Source organism: Theropithecus gelada, chromosome 7a, assembly GCF_003255815.1.
Source record: "Theropithecus gelada isolate Dixy chromosome 7a, Tgel_1.0, whole genome shotgun sequence".
Lineage (NCBI taxonomy): Eukaryota > Metazoa > Chordata > Mammalia > Primates > Cercopithecidae > Theropithecus > Theropithecus gelada.
The window spans coordinates 56,153,050-56,179,071 of NC_037674.1; the positions used below are offsets into that span (position 1 = coordinate 56,153,050).

Sequence of the window (26,022 nt, forward strand, 5' to 3'; positions counted from 1 at the left end):
TTTTTTTGAGACAGAGTCTCGCTCTTTGGCCCAGGCTGGAGTTCAGTGGCCGGATCTCAGCTCACTGCAAGCTCCGCCTCCCGGGTTTACGCCATTCTCCTCCTCAGCCTCCCCAGTAGCTGGGACTACAGGCGCCCGCCACCTCGCCCGGCTAGTTTTTTGTATTTTTTTTAGTAGAAACGGGGTTTCACCGTATTAGCCAGGATGGTCTCGATCTCCTGACCTCGTGATCCGCCTGTCTCGGCCTCCCAAAGTGCTGGGATTACAGGCTTGAGAGCATCAGGTTTTGGAGACAAATAGATCTGGCTTCAGGTCATAGCTCTGCCACTTAACTAGCTCTGTGATCTTGAACTCGTTCCTAACATCTCTGAACCAGTTTTGTCATCTGTAAAGGGTTGGTAATAGTAGCACCTGACTTTTAAGGATGGAATGAAGATTAAGTGTGCATGTAAAACTGTCAGTGGTGTCTGTTATATTCTAAACACCTATAAAATGTTAATTATTATTATACAGAAAGCATGCTTCTGTTTTATAGCCCAAGATTGGTACAGTTTATGTTTTAGCCGTTGTACTGCAGACTCAGTTAAGCCTGCGGTGAAGTCAGAAAGTTTTAATCAGTTCTACTGAAGCAAGTTAGACTCTTGGACAAATATTTTAACTTTTTATGATAGAATACCTTTCATACAACTCTTATGAGTTACAACATGTCTCCTCCTGCTGTCACAAAACAATCTCATTCTCCCTAGTCTGGTGCTGTGATATGTGTACTTGGGACTCTAAAGGCATTCCACTGACTATCTGTTTGTAAAAGCGTTCTTTACAAACGCTTTTATAGCTGTTTATTCTAAATAAATTAGCTGGACTTAAGGAGAACAGAAAAATACCTACTTTTGCCTACTTTGGACAAAATGATTATATATAAAGTAATCCTTACCTAGTCTATGGCCAGGTATAGAAAAATCTATGGATTAGTTATATGCGTGTTAATAACGTCGAATACCAATTGGAATGTTTTTGTTTTTCACTTTTCCTTTAGCCACCCTTTTAACCTAGCTATAATGGCGAAAGCACTCCTTAAAATTTTAATGATTAAAATGTGGTACATAAATTTTATATGTCTCAACTCTGTTTCATGTTAAATGTGTTACAGGAATGAATCTGAAGTCTGCTGCAGTAAAACACTGAAGGCTTTAAAATGTTTTCTTGCATAAAACTCAAAACTTTTAAGTAGCTGCTTATGAGGATAGGGAAGGCAGAAAGCTAATGTCTGTCTCAAGATACAGGACAGCTGTTTGCTCATCAACCTCAACTGTGTGAGTAGAGACTTAAGCCTGTAACCCTATGTAATTGGGCATAGTAACTTAATTTTATTTTTTAAAATTTAAAATGCTTGAAGATAGACCTAAGTCATGATGAACATTTTTAGGGTGTATTTTTTCTGGTGGGTAGGATACTGAGGGTGGAGTGGGTGGTAGACTTTTATTTATATAATATTTTGTGCAATAACATTTATAACTAATGTTGTTAGTGACCACACATCTTTTATCAGAATTATTATAAGCATTGGAATCTGCATTACTAATTATATTATTGTGAAGCAAAAGATTGTAATTCTTTAGATTGCTGTTTATTTTGCAGTTGATTTCAGCCATTTAAAGTTAATATTTTGACCAAACAACCATAAAAAAATTGCTTGGGATTATGATGTTTGATATTAATATAGAAAATTGCTTCTGGAAATAATAATTTAAATTATAATAATTTTGAAAACTAGTATTTTTTTAAATCGCTTTATTTAATCAAAGAGTGTATCAAAATACAAGCACGCTGGTTCCCTAAATGCAGTTGAAAGTTTTTTAAATTTGCCAATTTTATTTTGTAAAGTACTTTGAAAAATAGAAATGCCATTGAAGAAAAATTTCTCCTTTTCCTTCCTTTAAGGCGTTAAAGTTAACACCTTAAGAATCCATGGTGGGGTGGTGTTTTTTTTTTCTATCCTCCTCCCCCCACTTTTTCTTCATGGATTTAGAAGTGAGACTGCATTGGATGTTTTTCTCTCTCTCTTTAGAAGAATGCATTGTTTGTACAGATGGAGTGATTATAAAGCATTGTAGTGAGCAAAATGATGAGCATGTAGACAGAGACTTATAAAATCTTGTTAACTATTCACTGAGGCATGGAGTAGAAGGAATGTTGCGCATTTGTATGCACTAAAATGAAATTACTTTCTCTTTCATAACACAAATGTGTTGACTGAAGGAAAATCAAAATGGACTATCTTTAGAATCAGTGAATGAGAAAACATTTAGAAAATGTGAAGAATACACATTGAATATGGATATCCTTTTTTCTTTTTTTTTTTGAGGAGTCTCACTCTGTCACCCAGGCTGGAAGCAGTGGCACCATTTCTGCTCGCTGCATCCTCCGCCTCCCAAGTTCAAGTAATTCTCCTGTCTCAGCCTCCCGAGCAGCTGGGACTACAAGCATGTGCCACCATGCCCAGCTAATTTTTGTATCTTTACAAAAGAGGTGGAGTTTCACCATGTTGGCCAGTCTGGTCTCAAAACTCCTGACCTCCAGTGATCTGCCTGCGTTGGCCTCCCAAAGTGCTGAGATTAGCAGTGTAAGCCACCTTGCATGGCCGAATATGGATATTCTTAATGAAAGTGGTCAAAGGATACATGACAGAAATGGAGAGACACATGTTGCTGCATTCAAAACTAGTGAAAAACCCAGAGGTTTCACTTTGCCCCATTATTTTCTTTTCTGTATTGGTCAGTAGATGTATAGCCCACTGTATAAATCTCCAGAGGTTATCTAGTTCCTAATCTTTCAGTAGTTCTAGAGAAGAAATATTTATAATCTTGTTTAATGATGGCAAGCCTCACTTTAATGCAGTTTTAGGGTCTGTAATATGAAATTTAAGTCTTCATTTACAGCCATTTGGCATTTCCCTTGAAAAGCCACATTTAATTTGGTGCTGCTATTCTGTGAACGGTACTTCAACAGCCTTCCCTCCTCTTTTTTGATTAGTGTCAAAAATAAGGAAAATTCAAGGTGAGAGAAGCCTTTGGAACATACTAATGAAACTTTGATTTTTAAAATGAGATTAGGAGAGAACACACAATAGGGAAGCGAGTTGCTTTTATCACTGTAGAGGGTTTAGGGGGAAATTGTATGATAGTAAATTGGTCCCAAATTTCTTTTTATCTCTCTAAGATGATTCTCTGTATTCTGTTCTATATTACTGTTCTCTCAAGGGGGTAAAGTTAGAAGCTAATTAACTTTACTGGGATAGAAAGTACATGTAGGAATATGTGAGCACCATATATAAAATTCGTCTACTTTATTCCCTCTGCCTTGCTCTACCCTTTACCTTACCGCAATAGTGTAGGCTTCTCATTGATCCTGTACCCAATTCTGTCATTTGGTTTTGCTTAGATTTGTAAATGTATTTGAGCTTCTTTTACTGTTGTATAATGCAGTGTATTAAAATGAAGTTTTTGGGCTATGTAAGGCCATGTAATATGGTCATGTATGCAGGCCATAGAGTCTGGCTGCCTGAGTTCAGATCCTAGGTGTCCCTTCTGACATCTCTGTGATACTAAGCAAATTACTTAAACCTTTCTGGGCCTCAGTTGTATAATCTGCAAAATAGATACAGTAATAATTTACTACCTGGTGGGATATTGTGAGGTTGATTGAATCATCAATGCTTGCAAATTATTATCATTATTAAACCTGTTTGTTCTTTGAGAGGAGGAATACTAGGTAGCATATTATAAATGCTCCAAGTAATAGATTTTAAGGCTTTAGGATTAAGAATTTGAACATCACAAAGTAGGGTATTTTCAATTAAGGTATCATCAGAAACATCTACAGAAGAGTAGAATAGAAATCTTTACTCCTAGCCTGGCGTGGTGGCTCACCCTGTAATCACAGCACTTTGGGAGGCTGAGTCGGGTGGATCACGGGGTCAGGAGTTCAAGACCAGCCTGGCCAACATGATGAAACCTCCATCTCTACTAAAGATACAAAAAATTAGCCGGCCTTGGTGGCGGGCACCTGTCATCAAAGCTACTCGGGAGGCTTGAGGCAGGAGAATCGCTTGAACCCGGGAGGCAGAGGTTGCACTGAGCTGAGATTGCATCATTGCACCCCAGCTTGGGTGACAGGGAAAGACTCCATCTCAAAAAAAAGGAAAAAAATCTTTACTCCCTGCCTTCCTGTCTCAGTCTACTGTATGCATTAGCCCCATTTCACATTCTCAGTAGCCACATGTGGCTGATGGCTACTGTATTGGACAACACTGTTCTAGATAGTTGGTTTTACTGGGTAATGTATTTGCATTAAACATGACATTTATTGATGACACAATTCTCTTTGTCTGGAACATGAAAGATTGGCTCCTGCATCAGATAGAACTCCACCAAGAGGAGAAGAGGAAGCAAAAAATATTTCTTCAAGAATCTTGGTGAAGGTTAGGTGTATTTTCTCTGGGTTTTATATAACGTGATTTTTTTTTTTTTTTTTTGAGATGGAGTCTTGCTCTGTGGCCCAGGCTGGAGTGTATAGCGTAATCTTGGCTCACTGCAAGCTCTGCCTCCTGGGTTCTAGCCATTCTCCTGCCTCAGCCTCCCAAGTAGCTGGGACTACAGGTGCCCACCACCACACCAAACTAATTTTTTGTATTTTTAGTAGAGATAGAGTTTTACTGTGTTAGCCAGGATGGTCTCGATCTCCCGACCTCGTGATCCGCCCGTCTTGGCCTCCCAAAGTGATGGGATTACAAGCGTGAGCCACTGCACCTGGCCATAAAGTGATTTTTAAACAATTTATAAAATGTAGTGTAGTTATTTTTATTTTTCATTTTTATTTTTGAGATGGAGTTTCACTCTTGTTGCCGAGGCTGGAGTACAGTGGCACAATTCTCTTGCCTCACCCTCCCAAGTAGCTGGGATTACAGGCATGCACCACCATGCCCAACTAATTTTGCACTTTTAGTAGAAACAGGGTTTTACCATATTGGTCAGTCTGGTTTCGAACTCCTGACAGGTGATCCACCCGCCTCGCCTTCCCAAGTGCTGGGATTACAGGTGTGAGCCCCCGCGCCCAGCCTTGCAGTTATTTTTGAATAAAGATATTGACAGGTGAGTCAAGCAGTGTTGCAAGTATTGAAGTCTGTCAGTGACTGCTTCTCAAATTAAAGTGAGCCATCTGTTTATATGTGATATGGAAATGAAAACTAATTTTTACATTTAAATGCTAGTAGATTTCTTATCTAGACGCACCTTTGAAGACGAGCAATGTGATGGGTGGTACATTAATTTAGAGTCAGGAAGGACTAGGTTTCAGTTAGTGGTTTTATTGTGAGATAAATTTATCTGTTTGAGATGATTCCACTAAAGGTTAAAAGTAGTCTAGATTTCAGCACTGATAATCACTTTTACTTTGTGCTTAGAAATAGTATAGGTGTTAGGGGAGATACCAAAGGATAGGAACAAGGTATTAATGTTATGTTCTAAAAGAAATCACTGTTTACTGGATTCTAATCAGGGACCAGAACACATGGAAATAGAAATCCATTCTAACTAAGGAAAGAAAAAAGGATTATTTCGAAAATCTTTGGAAAATCATATGTAATTGAATTGCAAGTATGTAGCCTTGGTACTTTTTATGTGTGTGCTATTCTGTCTCCTCCCCACCTCCACCCATGACTTTAGATAGGTTCATTGGGTTGGTGTTCATCCAGGTCTAATTAGCTTGTCTGGAGGGTTTATCCCATGGTACTAAAAGGGCAGCAAGAGCTGATTTATAGGTATACAGATTGTCTTAGAAGGGAATTTTAGCAGAGAGGCAGTGAATGGCATATGTAACTTCAGTTTCTTTAACTGATTACAGAGGAACATGTATGAGAATGTTACCTCCCTTATACAGATTTGGTGAGGCCTAAGTCAGATAATCTATATAAAGTGCTTAGCCCAGGGCCTAGTACATAATAATGAGTAGACGTTTTCAGTGAGCACTTACTCTAATATATACCTAATTATATAGTTTTTCTGACCTGATTTTTTTAATTTAGGGAAAAAATTTGGAGAATTTAGTAGGATTAATTGGTGACTTAGGGATATTCACTCAAAACATCTCAATTCAAAGTGGGGTGGCTGCCTAACTGAAATTTACCTCTTATAACTAGTGGCCTAGATATGCTCTAAAGTGTTCATGGTATAGTATATCAACCCTACCTCAGATTGGCTTACTGTTGACCATTGTTGAATTTGCTCTTAATCAAGAACTTAAGAGTGTCCAAATTTTTTAGCCATTTGAACCCCTTTATTTAATTGAAATCTTTTACAGAAACCAGGTATGTGAAAAGACCAAAAACGAACTATTCTGTTTGAAGCAGAAATTTGTAACCCATTCTGCGTTCTCAATGTGCTTTCTCTCTACCCTTTTCCTCTGCCTCAGCAATCTTTGATAGAACAAAAGCACACACTTAGAAATAAACTTTATGAAGGATTGCCTAAATGATAAGCCTGGATGATAAGTTCATTATTATTATTGTTTTCTTAAGAGACAAGAGTCTTGCTCTGTCGCCCGTGCAGGGATGCAGTAGTATGATCTCAGCTCACTGCAGCCTCAATTTCCTAGGCTCAAGTGGTACTCCCACCGTACATAGCCTCCTGAGTAGCTGGGACCACAGGTGTGCACTGCCACATCCAGATAATTTTTTAGTTTTTGTAGAGACGGGGATCTCACTTTGTTGCCCAGCTGGTCTTGAACTCCGGGCCTCAAGCAATCCTCTCACCTTGGCCTCCCAGAATGTTGGGATTACATGCATGAGCCACCACCCCTGGCCGGATTTTATTTTTAACTCTGGCTCCGTGAAGACTGGCTGTTAACTGAAGGTGGCCATGAGACTATTGATTTATATTAGAACTAAAAACCCAGAGGCTGGGTGGGTGGCTCACGCCTTATAATCCCAGCACTTTGGGAGACCGAGGCGAGTGGATCATTTGAGAACAGGAGTTCAAGACCAGCCTGGCCAACATGGTGAAACCCCATGTCTTCTAAAAATACAAAAATCAGCCGGGTATGGTGGTGCGCAACTGTAATCCCAGCTACTTGAGAGGCTGAGGCAGGAGAATCGCTTGATCCTGGGAGGTAGAGCTGGCAGTGAGCTGAGATCGCGCCAGTGCACTCCAGCCTGGATGACAGAGTGAGACCCTGTCTCAAGTCAATCCGTCCATCCATCTATCCATCCATCCATCCATCCATCCCGGAAACTTATATTTTACTTTACAGATATTATGGACCTTATCACGTTGTGTTTTACTTGTAAACTATAGATGAAATCCTCTTATGTTATTGGGGGTAAGATTTCATTGTACTTCTTTGCATTAGCTACTTGAAAGAATAGAGTCAAATGAATGGCTTCTAATTAGCAAATAGGCCTTTATGGGCATACATTTTATTTATTGACAGTATTTCTAACTTTTTTTTTTTTAACCATTTTTCCTTGGATTGACTATTTTTGCTTACTTTTGATACCATGCAGCATGCATTTTTAAAGTCACCTTGAATTATTTTTAGAGCAATTTAAAGTATATAAAAACAGTAGTATTTAGTGAATAGCACTTGTTCTAAAAAGCTCCCCTTTTCATTCTAAGGTGGTGGGATTCCCAGTTGCCTGTGGGTTTAAATTCCGACTCCTTAGCATGGAAACACAGATTTTGTGATGTGGCCTTATTCTAAGATCATTTCCCACTATCCTACATTCTAGGCACACAGAAGTCTCCCCTGGTAGAACACATACTTGCTTTTATCCCTCCTTTACAGTTATAAATACTGAGCATAAGCACGTAGTAAATTTTCGTTGCCAGTTATCCAGAATAATTGATACATCATTTTGTAAACTTTTGAGAGGAGGATATTAGAAACCGTTCCATCATGCTTTTAATAAAAAATGGTATCATCTCAGGTGGAAGTGAGGCCTACTCACAGATCTCCTAACAGGTGATTAGTGTCTCTGTGGCAAGGAGAACTTTTATGAACCTGTCCTTTGTGAGCTATGGGTAAATAAGGAGTCTTGGATTTATGACTGCATCTATTATTAAATACCTGACAGTTTGCAACTCTCCCTCTCATGACGAACTGCAGATATGTGACTTAAAATAAGCCACCCAATTCTGAACTGAGCTTTATATTGCAACTTACGGGTTAAAGTATTTTCGCAATCACCGTCCCAGTTGACCCCCTCAAAGTCCTATGAGTTAGAAAGGACAGGCATCATACCTATCTTAAATGAAGTACTTCGGGCTAGCCATTTATCTAAGTAGGAAGTTTATATTCACAACCAATTTGAAGATGAGTCAGTTCTTTTTTCTTTCTACTACACATCAAGTTGTCCCTGTATATATAGCAGTTGTTTTGCAGTGATTTGTAGTTATACTTCCTTTCATGATGCATTTGTTAGTCATCCCCACAAGGTGTGTTACACTTTAACTGAAAGAAAATCAGTTTCTGAAATATCTTGCAATCATTTCTGGCATCAATTTTTGTATACCTCTATGAAGTGAGAGTGGTATATTCTAAAACTTTGTGGTTTTGGTACTTCTTAGCATTTGGTGGTTTTGTGGCTAATGAAGTTGTAATTTTGGAGTTAGATGTGATGTTTGTGCAGAAAATCAGACATTAATATTTCTGTTCTTGTACCTACATTGATGAGAGCAGAACTGTGTGTCCTAAATGTCTTTTATAGTGTTTAATAGCTAGCGAAGTGATAGGTATCAAGATATCCCTGAACAAAGAGCTATGACAAAAGAAAGTGATACTTGCTTATAGTCATGGAATTTTGCTATGTCTTTCCTGATAATATTTCTAACCAAAATAGTTGTGAAATCATTTATTCATCCAGCATGCATTTGAGTACCTCCTATGTGCCTGGCATTAATCTAGTGCAGGAATTGGCCAGCTGTGGTGCACTCACCAACTCCATTCCAGTCACCCCTTATTGTAAATAAAAGTTTTATTGAAACACAGCCATTCCTTTTCATTTACTTGTTGTTTATGGCTGCTTTTTTACTATAAAGGCGGAATTGAGCAGTTGTGACAGACTGTATGTCCCACAAAGCCTAGAATATTTGCTATCTGGTGCTTTAGAGAAAAAATTTGCCAGCCCTAATCTAGAGTGCTGGGAATATAACTCTGAAAAAAACAAATAATTGTTCTGTGTGTTAAATTTGTTTTTTTGCTTTCATGTGCTCTTTGTGCTTAGAAACTTATTATTTGCTCATTATTCATATTTTAATTCATGTTGAAGGACAGTGTTGATTATTACAAGTAAGTTTTTTCCTCTGAATTTGTGTAGGTATCTTTTTCCTCAGTAACACTTTTTCCTGAAAAGGGAGACTGATTAGGAACTGTGTGCCTCAAACCTCTGTGAGGATAGAGACTTCAGTTTCCATTATGTGGATGAAAAACTAGAATGAGGAAGACTTTACTCTGGGGTGACGTATCTCAAAATAGGTGAAAGAGGAAAAATACAATGAAGTGTAATCAGAATCAAGATTTAATAAAAGGGCCGGGCACAGTGGCTCACACCTGTAATCCCAGCATTTTGGGAGGCCAAGGCAGGTGGATCACCTGAGGTCAGGAGTTCGAGACCAACCTGACCAACATGGTGAAACCCCATCTCTACTAAAAATACAAAAAAATCAGCCAGGCATGGTGGCGGACACCAGTAATCTCAGCTACTCAGGAGGCTGAGGTAGGAGAATCACTTGAACCCAGGAGGCAAAGGTTGCAGTGAGCCGAGATCACGCCACCATACTCCAGCCTGTGCAACAAGAGCAAAATTTCATCTCAAAAAAAAAAAAAAAAAAAATAGATTTAATAAAAATAATTTGTTTCATCAAGAATACTCACAAGTGAAACTGGTTTTTTTGTTTTTTAACTGTGAGAGTATGGTGATGAATATAATGACTACTATTAGGTAGTCATTACCTAATGACATCACCATATTATATGACATCTTCTTGTCATATAATGACAACTATACTATTATAGTATGGTTTGGTGCCCCTGCCTTGATGGCATGTTAAAGCTCTAGCTGTTTTACCCTTCATTGCTTTTACACCGCCAGTGCAAATGTCAACAAAGTGAGTAAGACGAATAACAAGTTATTGTTACTATGAAAATAGGGACTGGGTGCAGTGGTTCATGCCTGTAATCCCAGCACTTTGGGAGGCCGAGGCTGGTGGGTCACCTAGGTCAGGAGTTCAAGACCAGTGTGGCCAACATGGTGAAACCCTGTCTCTACTAAAAACACAAAAAATAGTGGTGGTAGGTGCCCGTAAATCCCAGCTACTCAGGAGGCTGAGTCAGGGAAATCACTTGAACCTGGGAGGTGGAGGTTGCAGTGAGCCGAGATCGTGCCACTGCACTCCAGCCTGGGCAACAAGAGCAAAACTCTGTCGAAGAGAAGAGAGGAGAGAGGGGAAAGCGGGGGAGAAGAGGGAGTTGGGAGGGCAGGGAGGAGGGAGAGGGACCTCTGAAAGGCTCTCAGGAATCCCCAGGAGTCCACAGATATGCTTTGGCAGCTATTGATTTAGAGTGTGGACTCCAGCCAACTGCTTGGGTTGAATCCCAGCTCCTCAGTTACTAGCTGTGTGTCCTTGAACAGTTTACTTCTCTGTAAAATGAGAGAGGTAATAGTACCTACTTCATAGGACTATTATGAGGATTAAAGTGGTTGGTATTTATAAGTGCTTGGCACATAAAGCACTCAATAAATAGTAAAGCAAGTTTTCTTCTGTAAAAAATGTGCAGAGTTTCATGAGCAGAAAAGATACAAATTTAGAGAATGACCATATATTAAACTTTAAAATTAGGAAAGGACATTCATTTACAATTGAAGATTTGCCTTCGGGGGAGAAGAGATTTTTTAAAAGGTTTTGGGCAGGGGCGTGAAGCACAAAGTCTACATGGTTGAATTAAAAGCTTTAAGGGCAAAGACGAATAAAAAGGCATAGATAGATCGATCTGTGGTAATCTTGAGAAGAAAAGAGAATGAGTGTCCATGAATGTGGAAGCCAGTGGGAAAATTTGAATGGTTTTCCTCTTTTTGCAAATAGGAATATTAGGTGGCCTTGTGCTGGTAAAAACTATGCCTTGCTCTTTAAGGTATGCGATATGGAACCTAGGTCAGTTTGAGAACATGAAATTCACCGCAACTTAATTTTACTAATAAAATTACCATTGGGTATGCTAAATTAGTCACATTGCTAAATGAACCTCTTTCTGAGTAGGCTGAATGGAAAAGATGCCCAAAAGCTTGGAGCATGAGGCCAGGCATACTTGTTTTTTTGTTTTTTTTCTTTTTTTTTTGGAGTCTTGCTCTGTCGCCCAGGCTGGAATGCAGTGGTGCAATCGTGGCTCACTGCAACCTCTGCCTCCTGGGTTCAAGCACTTCTGCCTTAGCCTCCTGAGTAGCTGGGATTACAGACGCCTGCCACTACACCTGGCCAATTTTTGTATTTTTAGTAGAGACAGGATTTCACCGTGTTGGCCGGGCTGATCTCGAACTCCTGACCTCAAGTCATCTGCCAGCTTCCCAAAGTGCTGGGATTACAGGCGTGAGCCGCTGTGTCTGCAGACATCTTTGTTCAGTGCACAAACTATATAGTCATATATGGCATACCTTGCTGACAGATCTAGCTCTCTTCTTAAAGAGCAAATTCAGTTTCTTTAAAAGGAGCCTTCTAGTTTTTTACCTTGGGATAAATCCTTGGCTACTAGTGGTGGTGTGCAGGTAAGGTGGCAGTGCAGTTTCACTCATACATTCAATCAATATTGAATGCCTACCATTTACCAAGCATTATTCAAAGCATCAGGGAACAAAATGGACAAAATCCCTGCCCTTATGGAGGTAACATTTTAGCACGGGGAGACACAATACAATAGGAAATTAAGATTAGGATAAGGGCGTTGAAGAAAGATAAAACTGGAATTGATGCTGGAGACAATTTTAAATAGGTGGCAAGGGAAGTCCTCCTTGAAAAAGGTAACATTTGAGCAGAGACCGGAAGGAGGTGAAGAACATAGTCATGATGATTTCTGCAAAATAGAAGGAATAGCAACTACAAAGGCCTCAGGCAGGAAAATACCTGTCATACCCGGCAGTGTGTATGATAGGAAGAGGAGTAAAAGAGGAAGTCATGTAATGGGGGACCAGATCATGAAGGGCCTTTAAGTCATGATAAAGAATATGGCTTTTAACGCTTTGTAAGTTGGGAAGCTACTGGAAGATTTTGAGTAAGCAAGCAGTGTGATTGGTTTAGATTTTAATAGGATCACTGGCTGCTGTGTTGAAAATAAACTATAGGGGGGCGAGAAGCAGGGAGACATATATACCAGAAACTGTGTTATCAATTGCTGCATAAGAAACTAACCCAAAATTCACTGGCTTAAACAACAAATATTTATTATCTCACACAGTTTCTGTTGGGAATATGGAAGGGCCTCAGCTGTAGCTTTGGCCCAGGGTGTTTCATGAGGTTCCAATTCACATGTCAGCCAAGGCTGCAGTCATTCAAAGATTTGATCAGGGCTAGAGAAGATCCGCTTCCTGGTTCACGCGTATAGCTGTTGGCCAGAGACCTCAGCTACTCATCACATGGCTCTCAGCCTCTCCAGAGTGAGTTACCAAGGAGAAAGCAAAGCAGAAACCACAGTGTCTCTTATGACCTAGACTTGGAAGACATGCCATTACTTCCGTGGTATTCTGTTGATATCCCAGACCAACGCTGATAAAATGTGGGAAGGAACTGCATGAGGCCTGACTACCAGGAGGCTCAGGGAATTGGGACAGGCCACCTTGGAGGCTGGCAACAGACAGACAGAAAATGAGATTTAAAAATAAGATGCACCATTTATAGTAGATTTTAAACAAATTCCTAGGAGTATCTAAAAGATGTGCAAGACCTCGTCACAGAACACTATAAAACATTATTACGAACCTAAAGGAGAACTAAATAAACTGAGAGATATACAGTAGTATTTGCACATCTGTAGACTCAACACAGTTCCAATAAAAATCCTATTGGTTTTTATTTTTTAAGTAGAAATTGACAAACTGAATCTAAAATTTGTGTGGAAATGCGAAGAGCCAAGAATAGCCAACACAATCATGAGGAAGATTGAAACTGATGCTAGATACCGAAAAAAACTGTAGTAATTTAGAACAGGGTAGAGAAATAAACCAGTAGAATAGAATAAGAGAGCCTAGGAAAAGGCCTCATACATGTATGAGGCCTAATGTGTGTGCAAAGATGAGACTGTAGGGAAAAGATCATTTTAATAAATGGTTTGGAGTTAATTAGATATCCATATGGAGAAAAGCATTAATCTTAACTCTTCATTCCATACCAAAAAAAATCAACTCTAGATGGATTGCAGATATAAAAGTGAAAGGCTCAGCTTGTCACATGCCCAGACTTGGCTCAGGTATTCACCCCTGAGACAGGCCTGGCCCTGGGATGGGAGGGGTCAGTTCTACCCAAGCAAATGAAATGGTCTTCCTGCAAGAAATAGATGTTCTGTTACCTAAAAGAGCAAGGAAAGAAAACATAGTAGGCAGATTGAACCTGTCAGCTTCAGTAATACAGATACCCTTCAGATTCAGTTGTTGAGTAATTTCATGATTAAGACACCACAGATATGTTTAGCTTGGTGTGCTAAGTGGAGATGGGATTGTACCAAGAGCGTTACTATCGTTTATCATGTCATGGCTATAACTCCATATAAATCACGTCTGGGGATACATTTGGATGAGACATATTGCCTTTCTAATCCTTTCCCTTCACTGGGTGATGAACATACGTCAGTCATCCCTCAGTATCCGCAGGTATTGGTTCCAGGATCCTCCTCCTCCCACTCCTGCAGACACCAGAATTTGTGGGTTCTTAAGACTTGCAGTCAACCCTGCGATACATTTGGGTATGAAAAGTCAGTCTTCCTTATTGACAGGTTTCACATCCTCGGAATACTGTATTTTCAGTCTGAGGTTGGTACAATACAGTGGCCTCTTGGTGAGATTTATTTTACCAGTATAACTATATAGCAATATAGGATAAGTATATAGTGATACATTGCTATAAGGAAATTTTTCTCGTAAGTTTTTTATAAAGTTTTCTTATAAGTGGGAGGGGCTCATCTTACCACTTTGTGCTGCGGTACTAGTTCAAAGTTTAATGTGCATTCTTAATTAACTAGATATGTGTATTTTTTTCTTCTCTTGAAACTAATAGTGAAGATTCCCAAATTGAAAAGGCCAAAGATTGCTTATAAGATCAGTCAGGTAGCTAAAATTGAAGGTGGTCTTGAATTGGAGAGTACAGGCTCTGCCTAATAGGGCCTTAGCTGATGGGTTTTAATTTGGGGGACATGAGTCCAGTATTGTCAGATCTTCCTATTTTTCAACAGAAGTCTGGAAAAAACTGCTGTATAGGCCAGGCATGGTGACTTACACCTGTAATCCCAGCACTTTGGGAGGCCGAGGGAGGTGGATCACCTGAGGTCAGGGGTTCGAGACCAGCCTGGCCAACATGGTGAAACCCCGTCTTTACTAAAAATAAAAAATTAGCTGGGCATGGTGGTGCATACCTGTATTCCCAACTACATGGGAGGCTGAGGTAGGAGAATTGCTTGAACCTGGGAGGCAGAGGTTGCAGTGAGCCGAGATTGAACCACTGCAGTCCGGCCTGGGCAGCAAGAGTGAAACTCCGTCTCAAAAAAACCCAAAAAACTGCTATGCAGAGAAACTACAAAGCACAGTCAGTACAGTAGTCCAAAATCCCTATACTTTTATCAGAGTAAATAGCATTCATCCCAAGTGTTTTGTATCAAGTCATACTTTCTGATCTGTTGGCTTTATGAGCTTTGCTGGATTTTTTTGAGATGGAGTCTCGCTCTGTTGCCCAGGCTGGATTATAATGGCATGATCTTGGCTCACTGCAACCTCCGCCTCCTGGGTTCAAGCAATTCTCCTGCCTCAGTCTCCTGAGTAGCTGGGATTACAGGCACTCGCCACCATGCCCGGCTGATTTTTATATTTTTAGTAGAGACGAGGTTTCACCATTTTGGTCAGGCCGGTCTCGAACTCCTGACCTCGTGATCTGCCCACCTTGGCCACCCAAAGTGCTGGGATTATAGACGTGAGCCACTGCGCCTGGCGGGATTTTTTTTTTTTTTTTTTATCATCTCTGCAAAAAGGTTACTGCTGCCCCTTAGCACCCCTCATATCTGTTTATTATCCATGTGATAATTGGAGATCCAAAGGCTTAGAACTGGGAATTACTGTATGCAACCAGGAAACACTAATCTCAAGCACCTATGCCAAGTTAGGTAATTCCTCTTTTGATCAGTTAATAAAAAAAAAATTAGAGTGTACCATAAATCCTATTTTGCTCTCTTCTGGGATCCATTTGATACAATTGCAAAGAGAATTCACCCATTCTGAGTGGTTAGTTTTCCAGTGATCTAAAAAAAGGCAGAATGTGGCAGGAGCTCGTCTTACCTTTGTGTAACACTTTCTGTTGCGGTGTGGTACTGGTTCAAAGTTTAATGTGCATTCTTATTTAACTAGACATGTTACGTGTATTTTTTTTTCTTTTCTTGAAATTATTAGTGAAGGTCCCAAATTGAAAAGGCTAGAGATTACTTATAAGATCAGTTAGATAACTAAAATTGAAGGTGGTCTTGAATTGGAGAGTACAGGCTCTGCCTAATAGGGCCCTAGCGGATGGGTTTTAATTTGAGGAACATGAGTCCAATATTGTCAGATCTTCCTGTTTTTCAACAGAAGAAATCTGGAATTATGTGACATTCCCCAATTTTTGAATGCTAACAACTAATTTTTTAAAAAAGTAATAGATACTGGCCAATCAAATATGGCTATGGGTCAGACTTAACTTTGCTAGTTCACAACTTCTTTGGACTAATTCATCATTATAAATTATATTTTCTCCCTATTTTTTTCAGGATGAGGGAGAAAAAGAATAGAGTGAAAAAAAGTATGCATTTTATAACTGCCTTGGGCTGTTGGTCATTCTTACTGAATTAAGTGTTTCATTATATAAATTATGAATATTGCACTGTGAAACATTCTTCATCAGTTTTCTCCCCTTTTCAACAGAATAACTGTTTTTTTGGCCTGACATGAATACTTGTGACAATAATGAAGTGTGTTTACTCAACAAAATATTTTGTGGGATTCATGTTAGGCATAAAGAGGGTTTGAAGAAGAAACTTAAGAGTTTAGCTGGTAACAGAATTGTATACCAGTGAAATATTTGAGTAATGGTACAATTAAGTGCCCCAAAAGAGCGGTACAAGCAGCTTCCTTAGGAATAGAGTAGAAGAGGCTTGAGGTGGTCAGAAATGGTCCCAGAAGAAATAGAATTTAAGCTGATTTCCTGAAATAGATAGGATTATTACAAGCAGAATACAAAGGTAGGCGGGCTATACTCAAAAAGGAGCAATATGAGCTAGAAGCTTGTTTCCAGGAGTGAACATGATTTGTTTCAAACAGAGGGAAGCAAAAGACCCTCTGCTTTTACGAAGAGTAGAGTAAGAACAGTTACTGAGACTTTGCTGTGTGCCACATGCTATTTAGATGCTTTTCATACGCATTATTTAATCTGGTTAGGTAGATGATGTAAGTGCCCCTTAGGGAGTTGAAACCAGGGAAATTTAGTAACAAGTCCAAGCTTTTACAGGTAATAAAATGACAAAGCTGGGATTCCAGCTGTGGGCAACCTGACTCCAAGCCCATTCTGTTTACATACAGCATATTTTCTAGGGAAATTAGGCTGCTCGGGTTAAATTACGTGAAGCACGAATGCTAGGTTGAGTACTCCTCTCTGGGACAATTATACAAACTAAAACAGAAGTAATATGATGAGAACTGGGTGTTTTAGGAGAATTTCAATAAATGTATTAGGAGGAGGGGCAGTAAACTGTTAATAATAACCCAGGTATGACAAGCAATGAGGACCACAGTTGGGATGGAAAATAAGAGGATGAAACATTTCAAAATAAAAATTATTGGAACATGGTGACTTACCTTTAGGGAAGGAAGCACAGGAAAGTAGGTTTAATTGACATGTATATGCTGTTATACTTGAGTTTATGTTGCCATCGTTACTATTCTTTCGTCAGAATTTTAATAATTGGTAATGAATTTTCTTTACAGTCTTAGAGCATTTAATTTTGAATTTTTAATCCTGCTAAGAACTTCCTGGGTAAAAAGACATAAAGGAAAAACAAATTTTTTCAAGAGCATGATTTTAGCTAATTAAAGCTGCATGATATGTTAAGATTGAATAAATGGAATTTAAAATGTATACTTAAATGAAAGTAATAAGAATTAATGCTCAGAAAATTATAGGTTTTCAGGGTTATGGTGGACTTTGACAGTTCTCTTTGTTTTTTGTTGTTGTTGTTGGTTTTTTGGTTTTTGTTTTTGTTTTTTAGATCAAAAGACACTGACTTAGCTGCTTACCAGATAGGGAAACTTGGGCAAGTAACTAAGTCTTTTTGAGTATCATTTTTTTTGTTTTTAAAATAGGGATTTCAACAGCACCAACATCATAGGGTTCTTGAGAGGATTAAACGATATAAATAAAACAGTAAAAACAGTTCCTAGCACATACTAAACTCCAAATAACTGTTAAGTATTGTCTGGAATGTTAGAGGGAGTAATAAGTTGGGGGGTTGACTGAATGTTATGAACAGTCAAAAGTCACGTTTTATGAATTCTATTCAGTTCATAGGCTTTTGTTTATTATACCATGCTAATCATTTTTAAAATATCTGGTAGAGTGATCTTACTCCCTGCCTCTGGATTTGTGGTTTTATAATTCCACAATGCAGCAGTTAAGGAATTGTTCTGCCTTTTCTCCCCTTATCCCTTTTCCTCTCTGACCATTTGAATGCCAGACTGATTGCCCCAAAAAGGTATAGTAGCAAAGGGAGGGAGGCAGGACTTCCAATTTCTTCATAGCTACCCCATCTATGCCGTTACACATTCAGATAAACTAAATTACCCTTTTATGGTTTTTCGTCTTTTTCAGTCTTTCTGACTCTTCATGTAAAGGTGCATTTTACGGCCTAACCGATTAATGAATAAGGTTGATTCTTATTTTTTTTTAAGAATTCTGTGAGAATCCCTTTGTACCTCTTGAGTTATGAGTATCATTGTTAATTTGATGCCGTGCAGGCAGTTTGACTTGGGAAAATTGGTAGTGTTACATGTTTTCAAACTTTAATCTTAATGTTTTGAAGTAATTGTAATGAAAAGCTTAGTGGTCATATTGTACTTTCATCTATGACTTTTTGCTTGAGTTTTTATGGAAATACGGTATTTATCTCTTCTACAGTTTTGTTGTTAGCCATGTATTTATCATTATCATTGGGAAAGTTCCTTTAATTCCTCTCTTGTACTTTAATATTGTTAATAGGCGGTGTAGCGTAGTTGGTGGTTTAAACCTGAGTTCCTCAGTCTTTTTTCTCTCTTTTTTCCCTAAGGAACCTTTTTAGGGTTTTTTTTTTTTTTTTTTTTTTTTTTCCCTAAGTGGCCCCCACCTCCAGAGATTTTAACTCCAGAGAGATATTGCACATCTGTTTATGTATTTTATGTATATCTGTGTTTTATACTAGAGTAAGGGTTTTTGTGACCCTTTCCTCCAAAAATCAGTGTTTTCCCCCTTGAGGGGCAAACTGTCTATACTGAGAGTGCACGTTTTATAAGCAGTGGATTCTCAAAATTTTGGTGTCAATATCCCGAAGAGCTTTTGTGTATGAGAGTTATATCTAGTTAAATAAATCATATTAAAAATTAAAGCGGAGGGCCGGGTGCGGTGGCTCAAGCCTGTAATCCCAGCACTTTGGGAGGCTGAGACGGGTGGATCACGAGGTCAGGAGATCAAGACCATCCTGGCTAACACAGTGAAACCCCCTCTCTACTAAAAAATACAAAAAACTAGCCGGGCGAGGTGGCGGGCGCCTGTAGTCCCAGCTACTCGGGAGGCTGAGGCAGGAGAATGGCAGTAAACCCGGGAGGCGGAGCTTGCAGTGAGCTGAGATCCGGCCACTGCACTCCAGCCTGGGCGACAGAGCGAGACTCCGTCTCAAAAAAAAAAAAAAAAAAAAATTAAAGCTGAGAAAATATTGTAAGTACTAGTTTATTTTAAAATATTTTATGAAAAATAACCACTTTCCTCTCCCCACACTTGTTAATGAGAAGAGTGGCATTGTTAACACATTTTTGCAGATTTTTTTTAAAAGTCTGCCTTAATAGCAAGATTCTAGTAATTGCTTTGGCATTCAATCTGTTAACAGTGTTACAAAGAAAATCTGGGCTCATGTATTTGGAAATAATTTTTTTTTTTTTTTTTTTTTTGTTTTTTTTTTTTTTGAGACGGAGTCTCGCTCTGTCGCCCAGGCTGGAGTGCAATGGCCAGATCTCAGCTCACTGCAAGCTCCGCCTCCCGGGTTCCCGCCATTCTCCTGCCTCAGCCTCCCGAGTAGCTGGGACCACAGGCGCCGCCACCTCGCCCGGCTAATTTTTTGTGGTTTTAGTAGAGACGGGGTTTCGCCGTGTTAGCCAGGATGGTCTCGATCTCCTGACCTTGTGATCCGCCCCTCTCGGCCTCCCAAAGTGCTGGGATTACAGGCTTGAGCCACCGCGCCCTGCTGGAAACAATATTTTAATAACATTTTCAGATTTCTTTAATATTACACCAAAACTTGACGATTGATAGTTTCTTAAAGGATAGCTGCAGTGCGAAATTGAAACCATGCAAAACAAGCTTGTTCAATTTGTGGCCCCAACACAAATTCATAAACTTTCTTAAAACGTTATTTATTTATTTATTTAATTTATTTATTTATCTATTTTAGCTCATCCACTTTGGTTAGTATTAGTGTACTTTATGTGTGGCCTAAGACAATTCTTCTTCCACTGTGGCCCAGGGAAGCCAAACGATTGGACACCCCGATATAAAACTTTTTGTCCTGTTACATTAAAATTCATGGCCTTTCACTTTGAATGGATCTTCTGTTCATGAGTAATTTCTTACTATTTCTTGCTAAGCAACCAACACTGGTTGCTTAGAAAATACTGATTCACTGTCTTATGATGATATTTCAAATATTGATACCATATCAACTAATCACATTTCATTAATATCACCAGGAATCTTATCAGAAACTCTCAGAATATTGGAGATGCTTGTCAAGGTTTTTTTCACTTGACTGTTGTCTTTAATGACAAATACTATTAGATGTTTGAAGTGATGAGTGCACTTTGTTCATTTTCAAAAATGTCTGCTGAATACTCAAGTCTTAATAACCAGTTTATTAGTCATTCTTTCAAATAAAAAACATGTTCCATGAAAAAGGCAATTCAGTCAGCTCACAACTCAAACAATTGCACAGTGCTTTTTCTTCAGTCTTCATACTTCTTTACACAACAGGAGTGCTTCATGCATGCTTCCCAGTTTGTCACATAAAATGTTAATAAGATGTGTATTCAGGGTCAAGATTTAGTAAAATTAATAATTTTTACTGTGAGAGCATGGTGATGAAGAATTGACTACTAGTACAGTTGGGTGCCACTGCTTTGATTTGTCTCCTTGATAAGGCTTCAGGTGTTTTTTTTTCCCCCCACAATTGCTATAGCAGCATTTGTGCTCATGTCCATATGGTGAAAAAGGCAAATAACTCACTAGTATTATGAAAACAATTTTGACCTCTATGTGAGTATGTGAACCATACTTTGAGAATCATTGATGACTTAATAAGTGATGGAGCTGGGATTCAATCCAGGTGTTTTGTGTGTGTGTGTGTGTATAATCCCAGCTCCATCACTTATTTATTTATTTATTTATTTATTTATGGACGGAGTCTTGCTCTGTTGCCCAGGCTGGGTTGCAGTGGTATGACCCCTGCTCACTGCAACCTCCGCCTCCCAGGTTCAAGTGGTTCTCCTGCCTCAGCCTCCCGAGCAGCTGGGACTACAGGCACACGCCACCACACCTGGCTAATTTTTTTGTAGTTTTAGCAGAGACGGAGTTTCACTGTGTTAGCCAGGATAGTCTCAATCTCCTGACTTCGTGATCCGCCCACCTCGGCCTCCCAAAGTGCTGGGCTTACAAGTGTGAGCCACCATGCCTGGCCTCCATCACTTATTAGCTACATGACCTTGAGCAATTACTCTGATACCAAGATCAGATAAACATAAAAGAGAAAGCTGCAGACCAGTGTTCGTCACAAAATAGGCAAAAAAGGGAAAAAACTCAAAAATGTTTGACATTAGCATTTCTATACTATCATTGTTATTTTTTAATTTGGGGTGTGTGTGTGTGTATATATATATGTGTGTATATATATTTTACAGGGCTGTAGAAGAAAGAGGGTTCTAAAGTAGCATTTATAAAAAAGAAAGGTGGCAAAGGTGGGATTCTGAAATGACTCGTCATCATGGAATAAGAAAGATGCTTGCCAGAATCCCAAATTGTATTCATAGGCTAAAGGTTTAACTATCCTCAACAGTTTTAGGACCTTTTTTTTTTAAGGGAAATGCTAAGCCTGCTGTCTTGTTTTGTAGTTCAGTCAAGTGCATTATTGCTCTTGGTTCTGAAATATGTATACATCCTCACTACCCATCAACGGTCTTCAGATAATGTAGGAGAAGATAAATCTAGTTGGTAACAGTAAACCGTGAATGCTTTCCTTGGGTATTTACCAGTTCAAGGAAATTTCAGTGGCAAAACATTTTCCTTCTTTGGTTAGTCTCATTCTTCATGATCTTTGAAAATAAACTCATCTGTAATACATATACACCCATTTCAGAGTAACCTTCACTTAGGAGATTGCTGTTTTTTAATAAGAAAGAGAGCCTGTTAGTACCGTCTGTCGTGTTATTCATGCCAAAGAACCAATTGCTTTATGGGAGAAATGGCACTTGGGGTTCTTCCATCTGCTGTAATTGATTATTGCTTTCATGTGATTCCCAAACAATTCCCTCAGTCCCAGCATCACTTGCCTGTCTGACTAATGCCTCTGTCCTGTTAGTTTTTAATATTTTTTAGTTTGAAATACTTAAAAAAATAAAAATTTCCACCAATTAGGCAAGAATATCTTCATTTTAGAGAATTTTATAAGTAAAGGTACGAATCAGGGAAAACACTAGCTTCACCATCCTGGGATGTGTTCATTACTGTCCTTTTTGATGATTAATGGATGCTTCTTTTTTCCTAATTGGCAAAATATTGTATACACATTTCATATTGTGCCTTTTCATTTATTATCAGTATTTCCCTCCGTCAAAAAGTATTCTAAAATATTTTTAATGACAGCATAACTTTTGTCATTAATATATATCATGCTTTAAAAAAAAACTATATACATTCTAATGTTATTATCAGTTTATAAAAATTATAAATACACTGTGAAGCACATCCCTTATATTTTATTATTCTTTTTCTGATTATACTCTAGTCATTTTGTTGAAGACCCTTAAAGGGGAATGACTGGTTCAGATAGCAATATTTGTCTTTTATAGGGTTCTTGAAGTGAATTGCCAACTTGCTTTCCAAAAAGATTGAACCAATTTGTTATCATTTTTTACAAGCATTCAGCCCAGTTCTCCATATCTTCACCAGATATGATACTATGTGAAATGCTTTTAAAACAGAATAAATAACACACATTAGCACATGAACTTCCAGCAAAAGTTTAAATGCTTAGAAATTAAATAGTATAACATACATCAAAACTTATAATGTATATCTCTTATTACTAGGAGGGTCCAAACTGAGCTAGACTTAATGAGTTATCCATAACCTTCTGGGGGTAGAGTCTTCAAAACAGATTTCTTTCTCTAGGAGTTCTTTGTACTTTCTGAGCCTGTACAGACTTGCTTATGTAGAGTGGGTTGGAGATAAAAAGTTCAGTATGTGTCCTTTTGGTTTTTATATTTTCCTCTCCTTTAGCCCTATGTCTTGGGACAGTTATATCGAGTAGTTTGGTATATGTGGGTTTTTTTCTTTATCTTATAAAGCAGATTTGGATAATGTGTGATTGGAAGTTACTTGTCTGTGTTCCTTGCTAATTTTATGTAAATTTCAGGTGTGCAACGGAGGAACATGGCTCAAGAAACTAACCACAGCCAAGTGCCTATGCTTTGTTCCACTGGCTGCGGATTTTATGGAAACCCTCGTACAAATGGCATGTGTTCAGTATGCTATAAAGAACATCTTCAAAGACAGAATAGTAGTAATGGTAGAATAAGCCCACCTGGTAAGTAATTCTAGTAAAACCCATCTGTATTCGTAATTGAAATACAAGTGGATAGTTCAGTATACCCAATACCTTTTTCTGCTCTCAAATTGTATTTATATTACCATATTCATACTAGTAAAATTTCTCATTACACATTCTGATTATAATCAGTAGTGAGGAGTTAGGAATGAGTATCATCACTCATTGAAAATCCTGTAAATTCATACCATAATCTTACTTGCTGTGGCTGCGGAATTCTATTACATTATGAAAACAGAGGGGACACCTCAAGTGTCTTGGAAAGTAAGGTAAGAGAGTGATAAAAGAACCTTGTTCTTTTATCTGGTGTGACTTTTACAGCTCAAGTAGTTGTTGAAAGAGTGGATTATTGATAACCACAGCTCAGTGGACTTTAGAGGAAGCTTTACTCCATTAGGAAGGAGTAGTATTGTGGATTAACTCATACATAGTAAGGGATGTTCAACCCCAGTTCATTAGGGTTTTTTATGCCTTTTTGTGTCAAAGGATATTCTTGGTCTTTTGTTTAAGTAGTTGTATAAGAAGGATCATGAGAATTCTGAGTGTAAGCTTTGCAAAATAGGAAATGTTTATTCATTTAGTATAGTTTTCATGTAGGTTAATGCCTGCATGTATAGATTTTTGTGGTTAATGAAAGTGTAGGCTATTAGTTCATTTAATATTGTATATGAGATCTTGTCTGTTTCTGTTCAAGCCAAAACCTACAACCATTTAACCAAAGCTCCAAATTTTCTTAAGGCTAAGATCAAATGAGTATAAACTGTTTCAAAATTAAGTCATCATCTACATGTGTAACCTAGTGTACTGAGCATAGATTTTAATTCTGAACCTATATTCTTCACTGCTATGTCATCTTATTTAAATATCTCATTTGTACTGTAGTACTTGGAAGATGTTTTTGAATTAAAGAACTTGGGCTTGGATGCTATTCAGTCCTAAGACATAGGAGTTTATTAATGTATACAACTTGTATATGGTTTCCTTCTTGGTTTAAAATTAATATATTTTTCACTGGCAAACCATTGAAAAAATTTTAAGTAAAAATAATGAACCAACATACTACATATTAAAAGAAAATCTCTATACTGTGTTCTGTGGAAAATGGATTTTGATTTTTTTAGATAAGGTCTTAGACTGCTTAGCATATAGAATCACTAATATGAAATGTGGTACTGTTACAGCAACCTCTGTCAGTAGTCTGTCTGAATCTTTACCAGTTCAATGCACAGATGGCAGTGTCCCAGAAGCCCAGTCAACATTAGACTCTACATCTTCATCTATGCAGCCAAGGTAAGATGTAGTGTCTGAATTATAATGCAAATACCAATAAAAACTAAAGAGTATATTCTGTGTTTGATTAATTCTAATGAGGAAAACTACATAAAGCTACTTTTAGATTAACTGGCCTAAAATGTTATCTGTCTGATTATAACTAGTTAGAAAAAGCGATTTCTTGCTTTTACCTTGGGGTATCGGGGGTTATCGTTTAAGTCTTAGATTTCTTTTTCAGGCATCTTTTTCTGTCTTCTTTCTCATAATGTATCCTGACCTACTCCTGAAGTCCTTTGGAAGCATGTTAAGTGAAATGTTAGTCTTATTCTGCAAGTATTACTACCTTGTATTAAAAAAATACAGTCTTGTCACACATTATCTTTGTTTAATATCATGGTGTAGTACTCATATTTGTTTATATTATACTGTATATATATACTTTTAAACTCTGAAGTCACATCATTTGGAAGCCTGCATACAGCAATACTGGTTTCGTTTTTATTCTGCTGTTAGGAACCACTATATTAAGTTCCTACACTATGGTTCCTTTTTTCCAATTCATGATAGGAGATGTTCAGTTTTACTATGCTGGAATATCATTTACAGCTTTGTCTTAGGGTTCTTTAAGCATGTCTTTATCATGCTAGTTTTCATTTAGTGGATTCATGTGGTACTTGAAATACACAAAGGCAGTAAAATTCTGGTTCAAATTGGTCTCTAGTTTTAAAGCTCTATGATTATGTTTAAGTTGTTTTAAAAAAAGTATCTCTGTGTTCTCATCTTAATCATCTACTTAGATATGTTGAACTGTTACTGTGCCACATTAGTTAATATTCATGTGTAGAGATCACCTTTTAAAATGAAATATTTTGCTTTTCTAGCTCTGTATCAAATCAGTCACTTTTATCAGAATCTGTAGCATCTTCTCAATTGGACAGTACATCTGTGGACAAAGCAGTACCTGAAACAGAAGATCTGCAGGGTTTGTATATGAGCTAGCATGTATTTTGTTATTTGAGTGTTATAGGCCAGACGCTATTGTAGGTGCATGTATTAAAAAATTGCCAGCTTAAAATACATATTTTTCTGTTTTCCCTATGAACACAATACTTTATATTTTTAAGTATTTAACATGTTGGGGAGCCATTTCACACTTACATGTAATTTTATCATCAGCATAAACGTTGCAAATTCAAAATTTGTTTATTGTGAAAATATCATTAAATGAATGGCAGTGTTACACTGTTCTCTTTTACTGTTTTGGCCGGTTCAGTCTAAATACTACTCTCTAAGAAAACTGAGGCTGCTGGTTTGAGGGGAATATCTTTCTTTTGTGTTTTGACTCATTATCTGAGAGACTGTGTC

General features: G+C 38.1%; 1 protein-coding gene across 10 annotated transcripts in view; it reads left to right on the top strand.

The window, feature by feature from the left end:
* Positions 1 to 26,022, top strand: part of ZFAND6 (zinc finger AN1-type containing 6) — an 88,399-nt gene that overhangs the window by 47,160 nt on the left and 15,217 nt on the right. For 4 of the 10 annotated variants that reach the window (XM_025389640.1, XM_025389644.1, XM_025389641.1 and 1 more), the window contains exons 2-5: positions 1,151 to 1,313; positions 23,194 to 23,364; positions 24,567 to 24,675; positions 25,539 to 25,639. In XM_025389640.1, the coding sequence (XP_025245425.1) occupies positions 23,211 to 23,364; positions 24,567 to 24,675; positions 25,539 to 25,639 (364 nt within the window). In that variant the 5' untranslated portion in view covers positions 1,151 to 1,313; positions 23,194 to 23,210. Of the gene's footprint in view, positions 1 to 1,076; positions 1,314 to 17,535; positions 17,581 to 23,193; positions 23,365 to 24,566; positions 24,676 to 25,538; positions 25,640 to 26,022 lie in introns of those variants that run through there. The other 6 variants (XM_025389638.1, XM_025389639.1, XM_025389647.1 and 3 more) reach the window with 3 other exon arrangements.